The 16708-nt window shown below is 36.7% G+C and overlaps 1 protein-coding gene across 1 annotated transcript in view; it reads right to left on the reverse strand.

Annotated features, from left to right (window-relative positions):
- Positions 1-16708, reverse strand: part of EPHA6 (EPH receptor A6) — a 448506-nt gene that overhangs the window by 71942 nt on the left and 359856 nt on the right. Inside the window, 1 exon segment of the mRNA XM_030446408.1 lies at positions 7089-7211. Within this exon segment, the coding sequence (XP_030302268.1) occupies positions 7089-7211 (123 nt within the window).

The raw sequence follows: 16708 nt of genomic DNA on the forward strand, positions 1-16708 counted from the left end.
TTCCATGAGAGAAGCAAATGGAGTGCAAAAGAGGACAAAAACATAGGAAAAAGTCAGTTGTTAATGTAATTGATTGTGGTATTAGTTTTATATTGTTTCAAAGATTACTTAGAACTCTAAAAAATTGCAACACACTCACTGTAGCACTGAAACAAATATAAATTAAAGAGATACTTTTGTCCAGTTAGATTAACTGACGCAATTAACTTTTTTTTTTAATAACTGAATTGCAACATATTTTTCTTAATCTAATGACATTTCACCCTTAAGCGACTCCGAACATTTTCAGTGTTCATACCACCCTGTATCTTCTTGTGGAAAGAACAAGTCTTGCTCTTTGGTTCAAAATCAGTTCAGAGTTGGACTGCATCACGGAACACCTGCCCTACTGACATCAGGGCATGTAAAGGTATTTAAATAAAATTAAGTCTGTGTATTAGGGGCTTCTGCACTTCATCAATATTCATTATGATACATAACAGGTACTTATGAGACATAAGAAACAAGCTTATTTAATCTCTATTTTGAATTTGCCCATTTTCATAGGTGTATTACATTTAGAAGCTGTAAGCTATACCAGAAATTTGAAAATGAGCAAAACTTAAAAATTGCCTACATAAGGTTACAGAAAAACATGATTATGTGATTTCATAAGTATAATGACATGGTTAAGGCATTCTTTTAACCCTATTCTGAAACATCACAGCTTTTTTTGATTATTCATTACTACGCCTGATTGTGATCTTTATAAGATTCTGACACATCTTGCACTTCAGAATATCCTTTATATATTTTTTTCCATTTACTACCTGAGCACATGTTTTCCAATACATAAACTTTAAACTTCTGATCTACACAAAACTGACAAGCCACCATCTCTTCCTCCATTGTTTATTACTATCCTGCTGCTTTCTTAACATATGAAAAGCATCATTGTTTATTTCAATAAGCAGCAGGGGCCACATACCCATACTCCTGAAGTTTCTGAAGTCTGCAGAAAATGGTTTGGTTGTAATGTGTGAGTTTCTAAATCAAAATTAAGAAAGCAAAATATCAGGAGTCAAGGCTCAAACAAATAAATGATATACTGGACCTAACACTGATGTTTTGGTGATCTCATGCATTCATCTCCCATAATTTAACTCCCAGAACTGTGGAGGCATCTCCATAGCTAGTAATATCTAGATATTTTGTCTGAGAAAGAAATGTGCATTTCAAGGAAAGGAGTCAAATTTTCGACACTATGAGTCACAAACAGTTCCTATAAGTCAGTCCAGAACTGTCCAGTCTTCACTGACTGCATAAGGCACTTAAACAGGCTTGTTTAATACCAGTGTGTAAAATCCAAAATTAGAGATTACTTCCCACATGTGGACTTAGGAATGATACTTCAGAAAGCTGAATTTGGTAAAGGTATGCTGGCTTCTAAAAAACCCTAAACATTATTCAGGAGAACTATTCCCTCTCTCTCCCACCTCACAGTCAAACAATTCTGAATCTGCTTTCATGTCCAATGCTTTACTGCTAGGCTACAAAGTGAGTTCAGATTTTTTTTTTTTTTTTTTTTTTTTTATTTTTAATTTTTTTTTTTAATTTCACCAAGAAGCAAGGAATATATCTGTGTAGCTTATTTACAAACATTTTTCTATGTGTATCTATCAGTCTCCTCCAGCTCTTCTCCTCCTATCTTTCTGCTTCTGTTAGTTATGAATAGTAACTTTCACATGCTTGTTACAAGAAATTATCCCATTTTCTGTAGTCAGCAAATATGCAATAGTGTATGTTATGTAAACAAGACTCCTTATGCCAATGAACTTTCTTGAACTTCTAGGGATAAAGTAGAACTGTTTACCGTGACTACCTGAGCATGCAGTGAACTATGTAGCAAGGGTGGAGAAGGAAGGCATCCCCTCATGTCCTACACTCAGAGCTTAATCTCAGTTCTACAGTTCAAGCTCAGCCCTAATGGACCAGCTCAAAGCAAGCAATGCTATTCACATTACATAGTGCTTACCCATAGTTTGCTTCTGAACTACTTCCTACCTGCCTAATGGAGAAATCCATATACATTTAAACTTCTCTCAGAAAACACATTCCGTTGTGTATTAGTTGTAAGAATTAAAGTCCAGACATGCCACTGAAGCAGAACCGAAGCTTGAAAGAATAAACTGGCAGAACCATCCTAGAAAATGCTTGTGCAATGAAAGAATCAATTTGTTAGTAAGCAGGAAAGCATTAGTGATTGTCATTTAATAAAAGCAGCTTAGGTGCTGGAATCCAGAGTAGGGAGAAATGCATTAACAGTAAAAAAGAAGAAGTTACTTTTCTCATTATTGGAGTACCATAATTATAGTTGAGTTTCACTGTGAACAATTGCTCCTTGATGGTTCTTGTTGAGTAATTTTGTTCGATAAGGGTCTGCCAATACAATTTGCTTTCAATTGTCAGTTTATAGAATAGCAAGAATAATGGGCTCATTCAGGTGCACTTGGAAGTTGTAATAAAATATTAATTTGGGGGTAAAAGGCAACTGATAATCATTTGGCTTAGTATTCTACAGTTATGTGTGAAGTTTTTGATAAGCTTCCTGTAATAAAAGTGAATATCAAAGTATACGTTAGGCAAAAAATTATTGACAACCATGCAGTAAAACACTGAAAAGAAGAAATCTTCTCTAATACGTATTTTTTTGTGAAGGAGTCCTGTCATTATCTAGTCCAGAACAGCAGCGAGTAAACTGTCCTATATCACTTCTATGTTTCCAGAACCAAAGTATATCCTCATTTCTTGCATATATTTTTTTCAGGTTCACAGGGGTGGATTGTTTTATCAAGCCTAATTTCTTTGTTAATTTCTTTGTCTACATTTTCCTAAAATTTAAAAAAGCCGGATAATTAACCCTTGTAAAATAAGTGGTAGGAAATAATTGATGCTTATACTTCACTACAAAGTTACATCCAAATACTTTGACAGAAGTTTCAGAGGGTGTTCTGTAAATGACAGGGAGCAATGATCCAGATGCTGACTACATGGGGAGATCAGAGGATTCACTAGCAAATCACAACACTGATGTTCACAGAAAGGTATGTATGGAATGAATGACTTTTCTTCCCCTCTCCTGCTAATGCAGGTTGAATGCTGAACAGAATAAAGGACATCTGGGAGATTCACTTAACAAGAACTTTTCCATGTTTTCTCATATCTTGACACCCATCTCATTCTTGTCAACAGAAAAAAAAATGAGGAAAGGGGTTTAGCTTGAAACAAACAGTAGGAAATGTATTCGCTTTCCCCACCTTTCCTTTCAACTCAGAAAACTGAACAACCTGGCACTCTTCAAAGACAGAAGCATACCATAAATTTTCTGTCTGTAACTTCTGTAACTTCTACTAGACAATATGGGCATGCACTTATATACCAAACCCTTTGCACATGAATGAAGTCAAGAGCCTGCCAATATGCAGCAAGACTAGTAAGTTTTCCCAAAATGGAACAAGACTACACGTAGAATGGAAGAGCTAGAATTTTAAGCCACGTAAATTTGTAGTGCTAACATGTGGGATAACTAGAAACTAAGCAATTTGTGACAAACTACAGTTAAATAAAAAGGAAGGTATTGTCTGAAAATTGACTTGTTTTTCCAGAATTCTAGGATAGATATTTGCTGGCAGGCTGGAAGCTTTGCTTCTAGTGAAGTGGCTGTATATCAGTGACAGACTTTTTATGTAACTATTAAATATGTGCACTACTGCATTAGCATAGCTATGTACAGGCTTAAAAAACACCCACGTTTGAGGAAATCTGTTTTTCTGCAGAAAGATGCAATGCCCCATTCCGGCAGCACAAATTAATCTTTAAAACAGCTAAATGAACCTTTGAACAGTGCAAAAGCAGACACCAAATGACACAAAACAAAACATCAGCTGTCAGTAAACAAAATGCACTCGCCCCCCAGCTATTGAGTGAAAAATAGGGAAAAAAAGGAAACCAACTACAGTGCTCTGCCAATCTGTTTTTCAGATAGTTATTTCTAGCAGACTTCCCAGTTTAGTCCTGTGATTCACTTCAGAACATCTGTAGATGGCGGGGAATTTTGTAGAAAAAGATGTAAAAGCATTTTGCCTTTAGTAAGGAATAAATTTTCTGACTATTTTGAAGTAAATCTGCCACTTAGCTTGAGCTAAAGGTTTGGGTAAATAAAAACCATCTCATTATCTTTGATCCCAATGACCCTAAGAGCACAATAATGCAGGCATTTTAAGCTTTCTGTGTCGTTAAATTCACTGAAATCTTACACATAAGCCATGTGTGAAGCAATGATGTTATAATTCAGCCAAGTTATTATACGTTACATGCTTCTCCTAGGCTTTGGAACGGTACTATCCAATATGAGCCCAACAACTCAGATGATGGAGGTGGGGTCACTGTGCTATCAAAGGTAGCAATCAAGGATGCTTCCCTCCAGTGCCAATACATAAATAGCAATCTTCTCACTGTTAATGAGAGTATAAGCCTCAGAGACAGCATCAGGACTGCAATGGGATTTTGCCTGCCTATTGCTGTTCCAGCAGCCAGAGGCTACCATGATAACACAGATATCACTGTTTAAATGCCTTCTTGGGGCATCGTTGCCCTGGGTGTCTTTGCTCCTTGGTAAAGAAATACTCATAAAAAGATCAGGTGTTTAATGCAGTGCTTTTCAATAGAATGAGGGGTACATTTTTTCTCTGTACTAAAGTGACTAAGGATTCATGGATGTACTTGTATTTCTACTAAATCATGCACAGTAAGAGATTCAGTGTGGAGTCTCTCACATCCCAGGTCAGTACTCCTTTTAACAAATTTTTTTGTTGTTGGCTTGGTTTTGGTAAAAAATGCAGTAAATGTTTGGGTTTTTCAGTCACGTACAAAAAAAGTGGTTTTAGCAATATAGAAAGTTATCATGAAATGGAAATGTCATCCTTTGCTCATCTCTGTAACAAAGAGAGGGAATTCAGAATTGTGATGGTGCTTAATGTAAACACAAATAGGACCACACAAAAAAGGAAAAGTTAAATATCAGCACTACAGACAAGATTGTTAGTGTATTTTTCTTAACAGCAATTTCTGATTTATACTGAGGTCCTTCATGCAACCTGGACCCCACAGGCATCTTTCTCAAAGGAACACATCTCTTTCCTTGCATTTATCCCAGTTCTTCATTGGCTTTCAACTACCTGACAAGCCTCACTTTTCAGAAGGTGGGCAGTCTCTCCCCTTCTGTAGGGTTGATGCTTGGCTCATTTTTTGTTGCTGCTGTTGACATGATGAAACAGGAACACTTAATTCCATTACCCAAGGTTATATGTTGCACATCATGTACCTGTATTTCAATTTTTTCATCAGATTTAAATAGAATTCTTAGTATAGCACATTTAATAGCAAGAAATTATGAACCAACTTTATAAAACAAACCACATTTAAGAGTTTTGATTTAAGGCCATGAAAAGTGATTTTATAAGCATTTGCAAAAAAATAGGCCTGGGGATCTTATAAAATAAACTTGTTGTTAGGTATGCAGGTGGGAAGCCAGTTCATGAGTGCATTTAGGCCCTTTGTAATCTAATAGAATCAGCTACACATAACACTATATTCAACAGAGATTTTTATGGGGCCTGGAGTATTTCCTTTTCCACAGTCGTTTGGCTATAGATATCATTGTTACAGTGAAGCTGACTGCTAAAATAGCCTGTGGGCTATTAAACACTCTGAGGTATCCCAAGGAGAAAGAAAAATATGGAAAATATTTTTTAACAACTGTTGACAAAAGACACCCAAACAGTCATAAGAAAATACATCAAAGTTTCTTGGAAGCTGCTGTTTGAAGAAAGAAAGTAATCAAAGAAATCATAGCACTCAAATAAAAAAGTAAGAGTCATCTTGTATCAATGAGCTCTACAATTACTACAATAGATAAAATGAGGCAGAGAGGAGTGGAACAGCCTCTTTTGTATAGCAAATCAATGCCACTATGTAATTTTTCAATTTTCTTCCTACTTTTACCATATGAGATTTTTGCTCTTTCAGAAAGCTCCAACATTACAGATAAGATGTCCTGAAAGGATACAAGTGTGACATCAACCCATGTTCAGATTAATTTTACATAGAAATATGAAGTCTGGAAAGGAACAGAACTGGACTTTGACTCACTGTGAAGTATTATTAAGATACATGTATTTATTCTTTGTTAGCTATGATGGAAGATGGTGCTTAATGGCTCAAGAAGAGAATGGATAATAGGTATAGCCTTTCTGGGAAAGGATGTCTCAAACTTGTCCTTCTTCCCTGTTTCAGCACAGTATCTAAGAGCAGTCCATTCACCTGACTGACACAGTGTTCTCAATCTTAGTCTACACTAAACCTTTTGCCTACCCTGAGGTCCCTCGTGTCATCATACAGCTGTGCCTCTGCTGGGGATCTTGCCAGAGTTAGTGCAAAATACTTTGCTGGCAGTACAAGCAATGGGGTTTTCTGACTCATTGTAAGAGGATTATAGAAGATTGTGATAAAAGTTATTAAAAAAATTAAAGTGGTTTTTATGAGAGATAAGTTGCAACTACAGAAGCATACAGAGGATTTAAACAATGTATCAGTACATAATTAAATTTTACTTTTCCAAATGTCTTTTGCTTCCAGATTTTAATGAGGGAAAGTATTAGGGAAGAGTCACAGAGACACTTAAAATCTGGGATTTATAGAGGCATTTTTAAAGTTATGTTTTCCTGGTGCCCATGGGCATGCTTCATGAAGTGCATGGTTAGAGGACACTTGGCCTTCTGTCCCAACATTTGGGTTGATCACTTAACTACAGATTGTTTTCCCTCACAATTTCTCCTATAGATGGATTCTCAAAAATGAATGAAAAGTAATTAATTTCCTGAAAAGTAATTAATCTTTTCCATTTCCTTTCAGTTTGGCTTTTTATTGGAGGGGGACATCTTATCTCCCTGTCTGACCTATACCAAAGCTTGTTTCCTTAAGATGTGAGGAGAGGTGGGGCAAAAGGTGAAGAGGAAAATTGATGTGAGGCAATAGGCTGGAATACCTACCAGACGAAATGCTGGGGGGTAAAGATCCACCCCCTGACACTGGATGTGAGGCCAGGATGCTATTTAAAAATCCCGCCCTCAGGAATCTCGAAAGAGACTTCACCCCAATGGTCGGAAAGGATCCTTTCAAAGAGATAAAAATGATCATTAATCAACTGACTTGTTCTTTGGCTGATAAAAGAAGTTGACTGTTTACAGAAAGAATAATCAAATCTCTGCAAAGTTAACAGTGGTTTCACTGGAACAGATCTTATAAAAGAGCACTTAAAAGTATTTTTTTTTTACATCATACAATACACAGTTTTGATGAAAAATATGTTTTCTGCATACTTTGCAAATGGAGAATTCCAGCACTTCTAGGAGGAATGGAAAATTTTGATATTTTAAAGGCAAAATGGATATTCATAAGACATTCCAAACAACTCTACCATACAGCCATTTATAGTTTTACATACAAATGAAAAAGAGAACAGTGGAGGCAAAGCTATAACACCAAAGCTCATTTTATACTAATATTTTCAAGCCACCTGACAAAAATCGTGCCAGCTAGTGGGAAAAAGGGATACGGAATTTGCAGCTACATTATCAACTTCTGTGCCAGGGCAGCCACATCAGTCAAAATTTCTATTGGATCTCCCAAAACCTGTCAATATGTTGATGCAGAAGAAAGCCAGGTGTACAGACATGGCCCCTTTCTGCTTTGCTTTCATTTGAAGTCTGACACTTTTTATACTTTCAATTGAATAAACTCTCTGTTCTCTTCATTGCCTAAATGTACAGTTTTATTTCTGGAAACTGAGATTATCTCATCCAGCACTTTAAAAATAAGGCTTGTGACATATCTATTATAGCGATGATAAATAAGGACTCTTTATCATTTGATCCATGATTTCAGCTTTCAGCATATATGTACAGAGCTATAGAGGCATCATATCAGCTAGCTCATGACAGTGCTCAGTAAATGCAAGCATCAAAGATGGATCTGAAATGAGAGCTTAAAAGCACAGTCGTGATTCTCCCATCTTGCAAAAAATTTAAAATGATAATCAGAATAATTTCTGTATTTCTGCAATCACATCAAGCAAGCATCCAACAAAAAATTTAGGCAATGACGAGTCTATTTTCATCATCTTGAAGTTATTTTATAGTTGTTCTTTAAGAGATAGCAAACACCTAAATATTTAAATACAATGAGAAAAGCATAAAAGGCCTTCCTTAAATTTATGCAATTGACAGGATTTTTTTTAACTAATAAAATTGTAATGAGGAAAATTTGGACTTAAAACACACATACATATTTGTTGAACTCAAGTAGGTTAACAGAGCTTTGAGTTTTTCTCTTCTATTTTTAAACAAAAAGCTCTATAATTTCACCTCAATACATTCCTTCCTTGCCCTTTAGACCTGCTGAAGTTTGTGAGACAAGAATTAATTTAACTAGTGTTCTGAATGCAGCATTTTTATATCTGATGGCACAAAAGTTTTCCCTCTGGCTGCTCCAGAAAAGCCAAACTTTGGCAGTCTTGTTAAAGTGTTTCCAAACAAATACGGCTTTCATTATAAAATAACTTCATAAGTGACCATAGATAAAGAGTCCACAATGTAACACAAAGAAATTAGATTTTAAAATGGAAAATTATTCCATAGACTCTAAGATGTTTGATACTAACCAGCATCTTAAAATGCGAAGGCTAACTAATGCACATAGGAAGACTTCCCAAATAAAACTTTGCTTCTCTGTTTCAAAATATAATATATGCCAACCATAAAGTACTCCAAGTGTGAGTCACATGCCATATGTAGAAACCTTCAGGAAAGCAAAACATCTTGAGCTTCACCATTGACATTTTCCTATGTTAAAATGATGTTAAATGGCAAACAACTCAAATTTCCTAGCAGTATTAAAAGAAGATAATTTGTTATAGAAAGTAAAGGAGATAAAGCCAGTTTTATTGCTCTTATCATAAGTATTCAGAAATAAAACCAGGGAGCAGCAAATTTTGGAGCAATACAACCTGTGAATACTAAAATGACAGCTTGAGTGCTAAAATTATTGAGACTATATAAGTAGCAAATAGCTAAAGAAATGCAAGTTAATAATGTTTTTTCTCTCACTGAAAAAGGCAGGATTCAGTTATTTAATCACAAATGCTTTGTGTCTTTCGAAACATCAAAAAGTCGGAAACATTCACATTTGAGTGGCAGACAGACCAGATCTGCAAGTGGGTGTCACTACACTAATGGGACGAGTTTTTAATATAAGGTCTTACTGCTTCTAATCTGTGAAAAGGAGACATGGATATTAAGTCAAGATTCCTGAATGCACTGAAATACAGCTGTTGTTTAGCAGCTTACACTTATGGCTTTATTAAGAAAAAAACCCCACCTCTCTGCCTTCCATAGCTATGCACTGCAATCATCATGCCATCTTAACATGGGAAACTACTTAGTTACAGACATGAGTTGCAAAAGAGCACTGAAACAGCAAAACTTTATAGCAATACTCTGAACAGCTGACAGTTCACGAAGCATCCACCATTTACTTAGTTCTGACTAGTTTATAACAGCACAAATTCTTCTGTTTCACAATTATTACAGCTAAGTGCCTGTGCTCAGGCAATTAGCCAGCCTTCCTCCTTCAGCTGTTGTTCCAGGGGGAATATCATCCCAAAAATCCATAGAATTGATAGGGAAATAGTTGTTACAGCATCCTGAACTGGCATGGCTTTAGTCACATATTATCACACAGAACCGAAGGGCAAAAGTAGATATCTAGGTAAAGGAAATATGCATAGCCAGACAGAGGGAACAGCCATTTCTCCCCACAGCAAAGGTGCATCCTGCTGCCTGGAGTAGGGGCAATGGAACGGTGTTCAACAGCCCTCCATCTACAAAGAAGAGAAAGTTCTGCCATGTGGATTAACAGAAGTGCTCGACTGATGAATGGGTGGATGGATGGATGGATGAAGAGAATGGCAGTAAGCACACTACAGTAGTGGTGGAACACACAGGAGCAGAGTGAAATACATTACTTCTGTTTGAAGTGGGGATGGGGGATGGACAGACCACCCAGTGTCTGGGAGAAGGCTGGCTTTGGTTATGAGCACCTTCCATTCTAAAAGAAAACCTCTTTTGTATTGTTCTGAGTGTTCCTTCAGAGAAACTAGAGGGAGGATTAGAGCCCTTTTGACAAAATTGTTTGTAATATATCCATTTAGAAAATACTGACAATTAGTCATCTTTGCTCTCACATAACTTTCTCTTCCTAGACCACTAGGAATTGTACATTACTTCATAATTTTTATGGGGAAAAATAGGGAAGGTTTTAATAGGGAATGGCTTTATAAAACTTTGAAGTTATGATGTCATTTTTTGTAGGCTTGATTTGGAATGAAAAAAACACAAAACCAAACAGATCAGAAACAGGACTAAAATTTACCACTGATTAATTTCTTGGATGACATTTTCAGTACGTTTAGACAGCATGGATCTATACAATTAAGTTTAACTATTTTGAATGTACTAATCTGGAGATTTGGAGTATGCTTTGAATAATTTATTTTAGAGCTTTCTGACACATGCAAGCGAAGGTGGTAGGCTACAGGGTGGCATGTTTAAATTGCAACCCTCATAACTTGCGTCTCTTAGGAAAATCTAATTTTTAAGATCACTAGACAATATTTTGCAATACATACTATAAAATAATAGAGCACAACAGCAATTAACAAAAATGAGTGTGTTTATCCCTGCTGAAACCACAGAATCACAGAATGATTGAGGTTGACAGGGAGCTATGGAGGTTATCTGGTCCAACCAAATCAAGGGGACATTTCCATTACTTTGCAAATAACACAGTGAAAACTTTTCAAGGCTAAATTCTATTCTTGGGTACCTAAGCTAGTTAAACCAAAACCTGCACAAAATGCATGTTGGTCTCCAGAGGGAATTTTGAATTCTAATGTTCATCAACAAATTTTCAAAGGGTGGTCTAATTCTGTTTCCCCAGACTCCACTTCAGTAAATGACATTGTCCCAGAGCCCACACTAATACCTGTCATTCCTGAATACACTTTTGGTAACTCTAGGTGTTTAACTGTCTTTGTCTGAGCTACTTTTAAAGCAGCCTGAATTTTTAATCTGTTTTAGAAAAGAAAGCTTGGAATCCTAAATCAAAGTAGAAAGTACTGTTATAATACTAGTAGATTTAGCAGTATGCCAATGTGTATGAATAGAAGATACAGGAAAACAAAATATAAACGACTGTTGGAGGGATGCAGCTGAGGACTGCACATGGGGGTACGTTTAACTAGTGAAACTGAAACTCCTCCTGAAAGAACTCGCGTCAACATCTAAATCAGCAAAAGATCTTTAAGCCTGTTCTGCTTCACTTAAGGCCTGGAATTTAGGTAATATAGGGAATTATTTGGCAGAATCTCTTTAGACAACGTATTTTCACACTTGCAACTGCAATGCAATGTCTAAACATTAAAGTTCAGAGGAATCTCTGTTGGGCAATAGTCACCCAAGAGAGGTTCCTGTGACAAAAAATGGGTGGTCTTGCTAGTTCTTATGATTAGAAATTTACTAATAGTGAGGCATCACTTTTGCCACAGCATGTGGCATATATACCATCTCCTTGACATGTGAAGGAAATCGTATAGAAAGGAATATTGTATGCCCAGTTTGGAAGGGAGATGCAGTGAATTTCAGTCATTTTCTCAGTTTGTGATGCTTCTGTCCACATATCTGGAATCATAGAATCATAGAATTGGCTGGGTTGGAAGGGACCTCAGAGATCATCGAGTCCAACCCTTGAACCACTGTTGCGGTTGCTAGACCATGGCACTGAGTGCCACATCCAGTCTCTTTTTAAATATCTCCAGGGATGGAGAATCCACTACTTCCCTGGGCAGCCCATTCCAATGCCTGATCACTCTCCCCGTAAAGAAATTCTTTCTAATATCTAACCTAAACTTCCCCTGGCACAACTTAAGACCGTGCCCTCTTGTCTTGTTGAAAGTCGTCTGGGAAAAGAGCCCAACCCCCCCCTGGCTACACCCTCCTTTCAGGGAGTTGTAGAGAGTGATGAGGCCTCCCCTGAGCCTCCTCTTCTCCAGGCTGAACACCCCCAGCTCCCTCAGCCTCTCTTCATAGGATATTTGCTTAAGTCCCTTCACCAGCCTGGTTGCCCTCGTTTGGACCTGCTCCAGGACCTCAATCTCCTTCCTGAACTGAGGGGCCCAGAACTGGACACAGGACTTGAGGTGTGGCCTCACCAGTGCTGAGTACAGGGGCAGAATCACTTCCTTGGACCTGCTGGCCACGCTGTTCCTGATACAGGCCAGGATGCCATTGGCCTTCTTGGCTACCTGGGCACACTGCTGGCTCATGTTCAGCTTCCTGTCAATCCAGACTCCCAGGTCCCTTTCTGCCTGGCTGCTCTCAGCCACTCTGTGCCCAGCCTGGAGCTCATCCCCTCATCTAAACCCAATCCGCTCATCTAAATCATCAATGAAGATATTGAACAGAACTGGGCCCAACACTGATCCCTGGGGGACACCACAGGTGACCGGCTGCCAACTGGATGCAGCCCCGTTCAGCACCACTCTCTGGGCCCGGCCCTCCAGCCAGTTCCTAACCCAGCACAGGGTGCTCTTGTCCAAGCTGTGGGCTGCCAGCTTTTTTCAGGAGGATGCTGTGGGAATAATACAGAGCTTTTGTCTGTTTTTGAGTAATTATCTCACTTCACTGGTTTTCAGAATCTTGCTCCAAAAGATGACCCAGATTTAACTTTAGTTCTGTCAGGATAGTGCCTTGAAGAAGAAAGATCAATAGGAATGTAACTGCAAGAGATGCATCAAAGAGTGATCAGTTGCCTCATTTTTTTGGGTGCCATTATATGGGCACTGTTGGTGATTTGATCTAAGAATAAACTCTGCTGTGCATTTAAAACAAGAATTCAGCTCATCCCAAATTACAGACATGACTCATGAAAACTAAATGGGGCTTCTGAGTATGTGTGATCAAATTGTTTATCTTCAATCAAAACCCACTTCAGTAAAAGCTATCTAAGAAACTGAGCAAACTGTATTTGTTCTCTCTCTCTCTCATGCATTTCTCCTTAATACTCCTAAAAACAGAACAGCAGATAGTTAAAATTTCTCTTTCTGCTATATCTTAGCAAGCTTGTGTGCACTTGAACATTTTAGAACAGAAGTGCTAATTTTTCCCATTATTCAGCATAAGAAAGTTTCTCTTTCAGAAAGGGCTGAAGAGTAACATCCTACTGGACCACATCCCTAGCAGGACTACCCTTTTTCAAAAGCCATTATTCTCAATAGGACTGAGGCTGTATTTTGCCTACAGTTAATTGAATATTCTGAGAAGTGCAGAAGTTTTTCAAAGTATTCAATGACCCCAGATTAAGATTCATGTATATGGACCTTTGTATGTATATGCTTTGTAGTAAATAAAAGGGCAAGCAAAAGAAAAGACAGAAAGATTGGTGAAAGAACTTAACACAGAGGTTTGGAAGAGATTTGGATGAACACTTACTTGCCTTCTATAAGCCTAGCTATAACAAAGGTATATTTAATTTAACCACACCGTACATTTTGTCTAGCCTGTAATCTGCCTTTTTCTTAAAAAAAGAGCCTTAATAAATTCACTAGAAATTCAGGAAATACAATGTGAACATGCTTTATGATGTTTATAAAGAACAAAGGTTAGTAAACCTAGAATAGTTTTCAGGTTTTTGTTATTCTAGGACTGTGCCATGATTGCGCTTGATCTGTGACTTTTATTATTCAGCAACAACCTACATTTAAAGTATAATTACTCTGAAGTTTTTTTTTAACCTGTTTTTATTAATCATATATAACATTTAAATAATAATGGGAATATCATCTTAAAAACGGACTTAATGTTTACCCAGCTATCTACAGTGAAGTGTACTGATGTACTTCAGGAAAACCTGAACCTGGAAACATTATGACATATATGAGGCAACCTTTATGTTAACACTTGTTCCTTCTCTGCCTCTGGCAGTAAGCTAAGGGAGACTTAGTATTGCTTTTTTTTTTGCTCTACAGCAGGGACAGAGGAAATGCCATGACTGAATGTGATGGGATCACAGTAATGTTATACAGACTCAGAGGTTTGCCCCCTTCAGTATCCAGGTAATATTTTTGGGAAGAACAGGGAAACTTTCTGTCAACCAGGATCATCAGGATGATCTGAAGAAGGGTCTGAGTGTCTGAACACATTTATGTTTTCTCCTCCAGTAACAAAAGTAAAAACAACAAAACAACAAAAATAACAATATCAACAACAACAATGATAAAGGACCTACAAATGCTGCCCTGCTTATTTTCACTGTGAGGTTTTTGCACGATAGCACTATGAGTAGTTCAGATGTCTGAACTATCCATGCTTTGGTTCATTTACTTTTCAGTTTGATGTAAACTGAGTTTCCTTAATGTTATTGGTTTGGCAACCATAAAGCATCCATAAGTTTTGGCCTAATTTCTGAAAAAAACACTATAACAAAGTTCTTAAAATATTTTAAAAGGTCTCATACTCTGTATCAAGTCCCTTAATCTCTGCTCCAGACTTAAATTCACAGGGTCTATCTGGAAACACGAAGAGGGGCAAAGCTGAATTTGAGAAGTTTAACCTTGGCATCCTTGTGCAAGATGATGCTTTCCTATAAACATGATATGCTGGAGTTCTCTTATTTCTTGACTGGCGGATGGGAATAAATCCACACTGAGGAATATTTACATAAAATGAGGCTATTTTAGCAAATCCCAGTTATAGCGAGTTTTGGCTTTACTTATAACTTCTCTGGGAGAAAAAGCAAATGATGAAAGAAGCTTACAATTCCTAAGGAGGAACTGATGAATGTTACACAGTATTTGGGTAGAATATTAACATCTAATTTGATTTCTCTTGATGCTTCTAGACAAACAGGCAATTTGGAACAAAAAATGAGGGAACTGCTTGAAAAGAATTCTACAAGCACTATAGCAATTTATATTGTGATGTGTTAAATAATGTACGCTGAAGTTCTGGTTGCTGAGAAGACGGGTGTGACAACATTAATAAGATTAAGCTTTTTAAATGCAATAACTGTTGTGTTGAATCATCTTTGTACTCTTAATGGAATATTAATTGGAAATACTGTGCTTGTCTTATGGGATAGAACAATCTGTTTATGTTTAAGCTGTCTATTAAATAAGTATTTTTTTTTACTGAAAGCACAGTGGTAAACAAAAACTTTGAAACCTTCATGTATTTATAGTTATGCATGATACCCAGAATGCTGTCCCAAGGACTACATGCTGTACATTTGGATTTTATGATCATGCCCATATTAGCTGGAAACAAAATACTTAAAACTATTGTTTTCATTCAGAATAAAGTAAAACTGCAATATTGGCCCAAACCTCTCTGATCAATTTTGTACACATAATGATTCTGGGGAACTCTTACTCCATTAATAATTAGCAATTGTGGTCATCTTTTGACCACCTATTTTTTATGACTTTTGGATGGCGAGATCCTGAGTAAAATCTGAGCATTCCTATCATGTGGAATTCTTCATCGTTTAAGACAGGAACCTCTCATGTGAAATACGGATGAGGCCTTATAAATGGGATGGCTAAGAAATTCCAGGGACTTTTAAATTTTCAGATTTTCTTTTTCATAGTATTTCCATTAAAAACATGCAATAGGTTTAATTTTGTATTTCAAATTAAAAATTTACAGTGAGTTTTAATTTAATGAGTGAAATAGCTTTTCAAGGCTGACATTTGAAGATGAATGTAACCATGCAGCCTCCTGTAAATTCTGCAGTTCTGCAATTAGAGCTCTGTTTATCTTCTTAGCCTTGCTAGTCTGTAACTGGATGAACAAGGAGAGGGAGATATTACTGCTCTCTACTTTTAGACAGCAATTAGTCTCACTGAAAAAACCTCACCATTTTCAGTTAAGAAAACCACTTGGGTCTAAAATTCCAGAGTTAACTGACAAAAAGTGATTTTTTTTGTCAAAAAGTTTTCTTTTTTTCTTGGTTTAAGCACTAAATAACTCCTTCAAGTGATGCCAACACTAGAAGTAGGAAGACTGCTATCATTATCATAACCTCAGATGAACTCTTATATATTGGTTTATATATATTTTTATATATTTATATATTCATATATATAAATAAATATAAATGTTAAATATATACAAAGCTAGATTAAAAAACCTCTATGCCTAGGCTCAGTGAAGAAGTCCCAGCCCACCCCTGACAACTCATGTCAGAAGCCAGGTTGGTTTATATATATTTTTATTGGTTTATATATATTGGTTTATATATATTTTTATATATTTATATATTCATATATATAAATAAATATAAATATTAAATATATACAAATCCAGATTAAAAAACCTCTATGCCTAGGCTCAGTGAAGAAGTCCCAGCCCACCCCTGACAACTCATGTTAGAAGCCAGGCTTCAGGCAGCTCCTGTAGCTATCTGATGGGTTTTGTCAAATGCACATAAATATTATTATTTTTTTAAATGCTACAAATCAAAGAGAATTAGCTGTCTCAGTGTATTGAGAGGATTT

Source organism: Calypte anna, chromosome 1 (genome assembly GCF_003957555.1).
Source record: "Calypte anna isolate BGI_N300 chromosome 1, bCalAnn1_v1.p, whole genome shotgun sequence".
NCBI classification, from domain to species: Eukaryota; Metazoa; Chordata; class Aves; order Apodiformes; family Trochilidae; genus Calypte; species Calypte anna.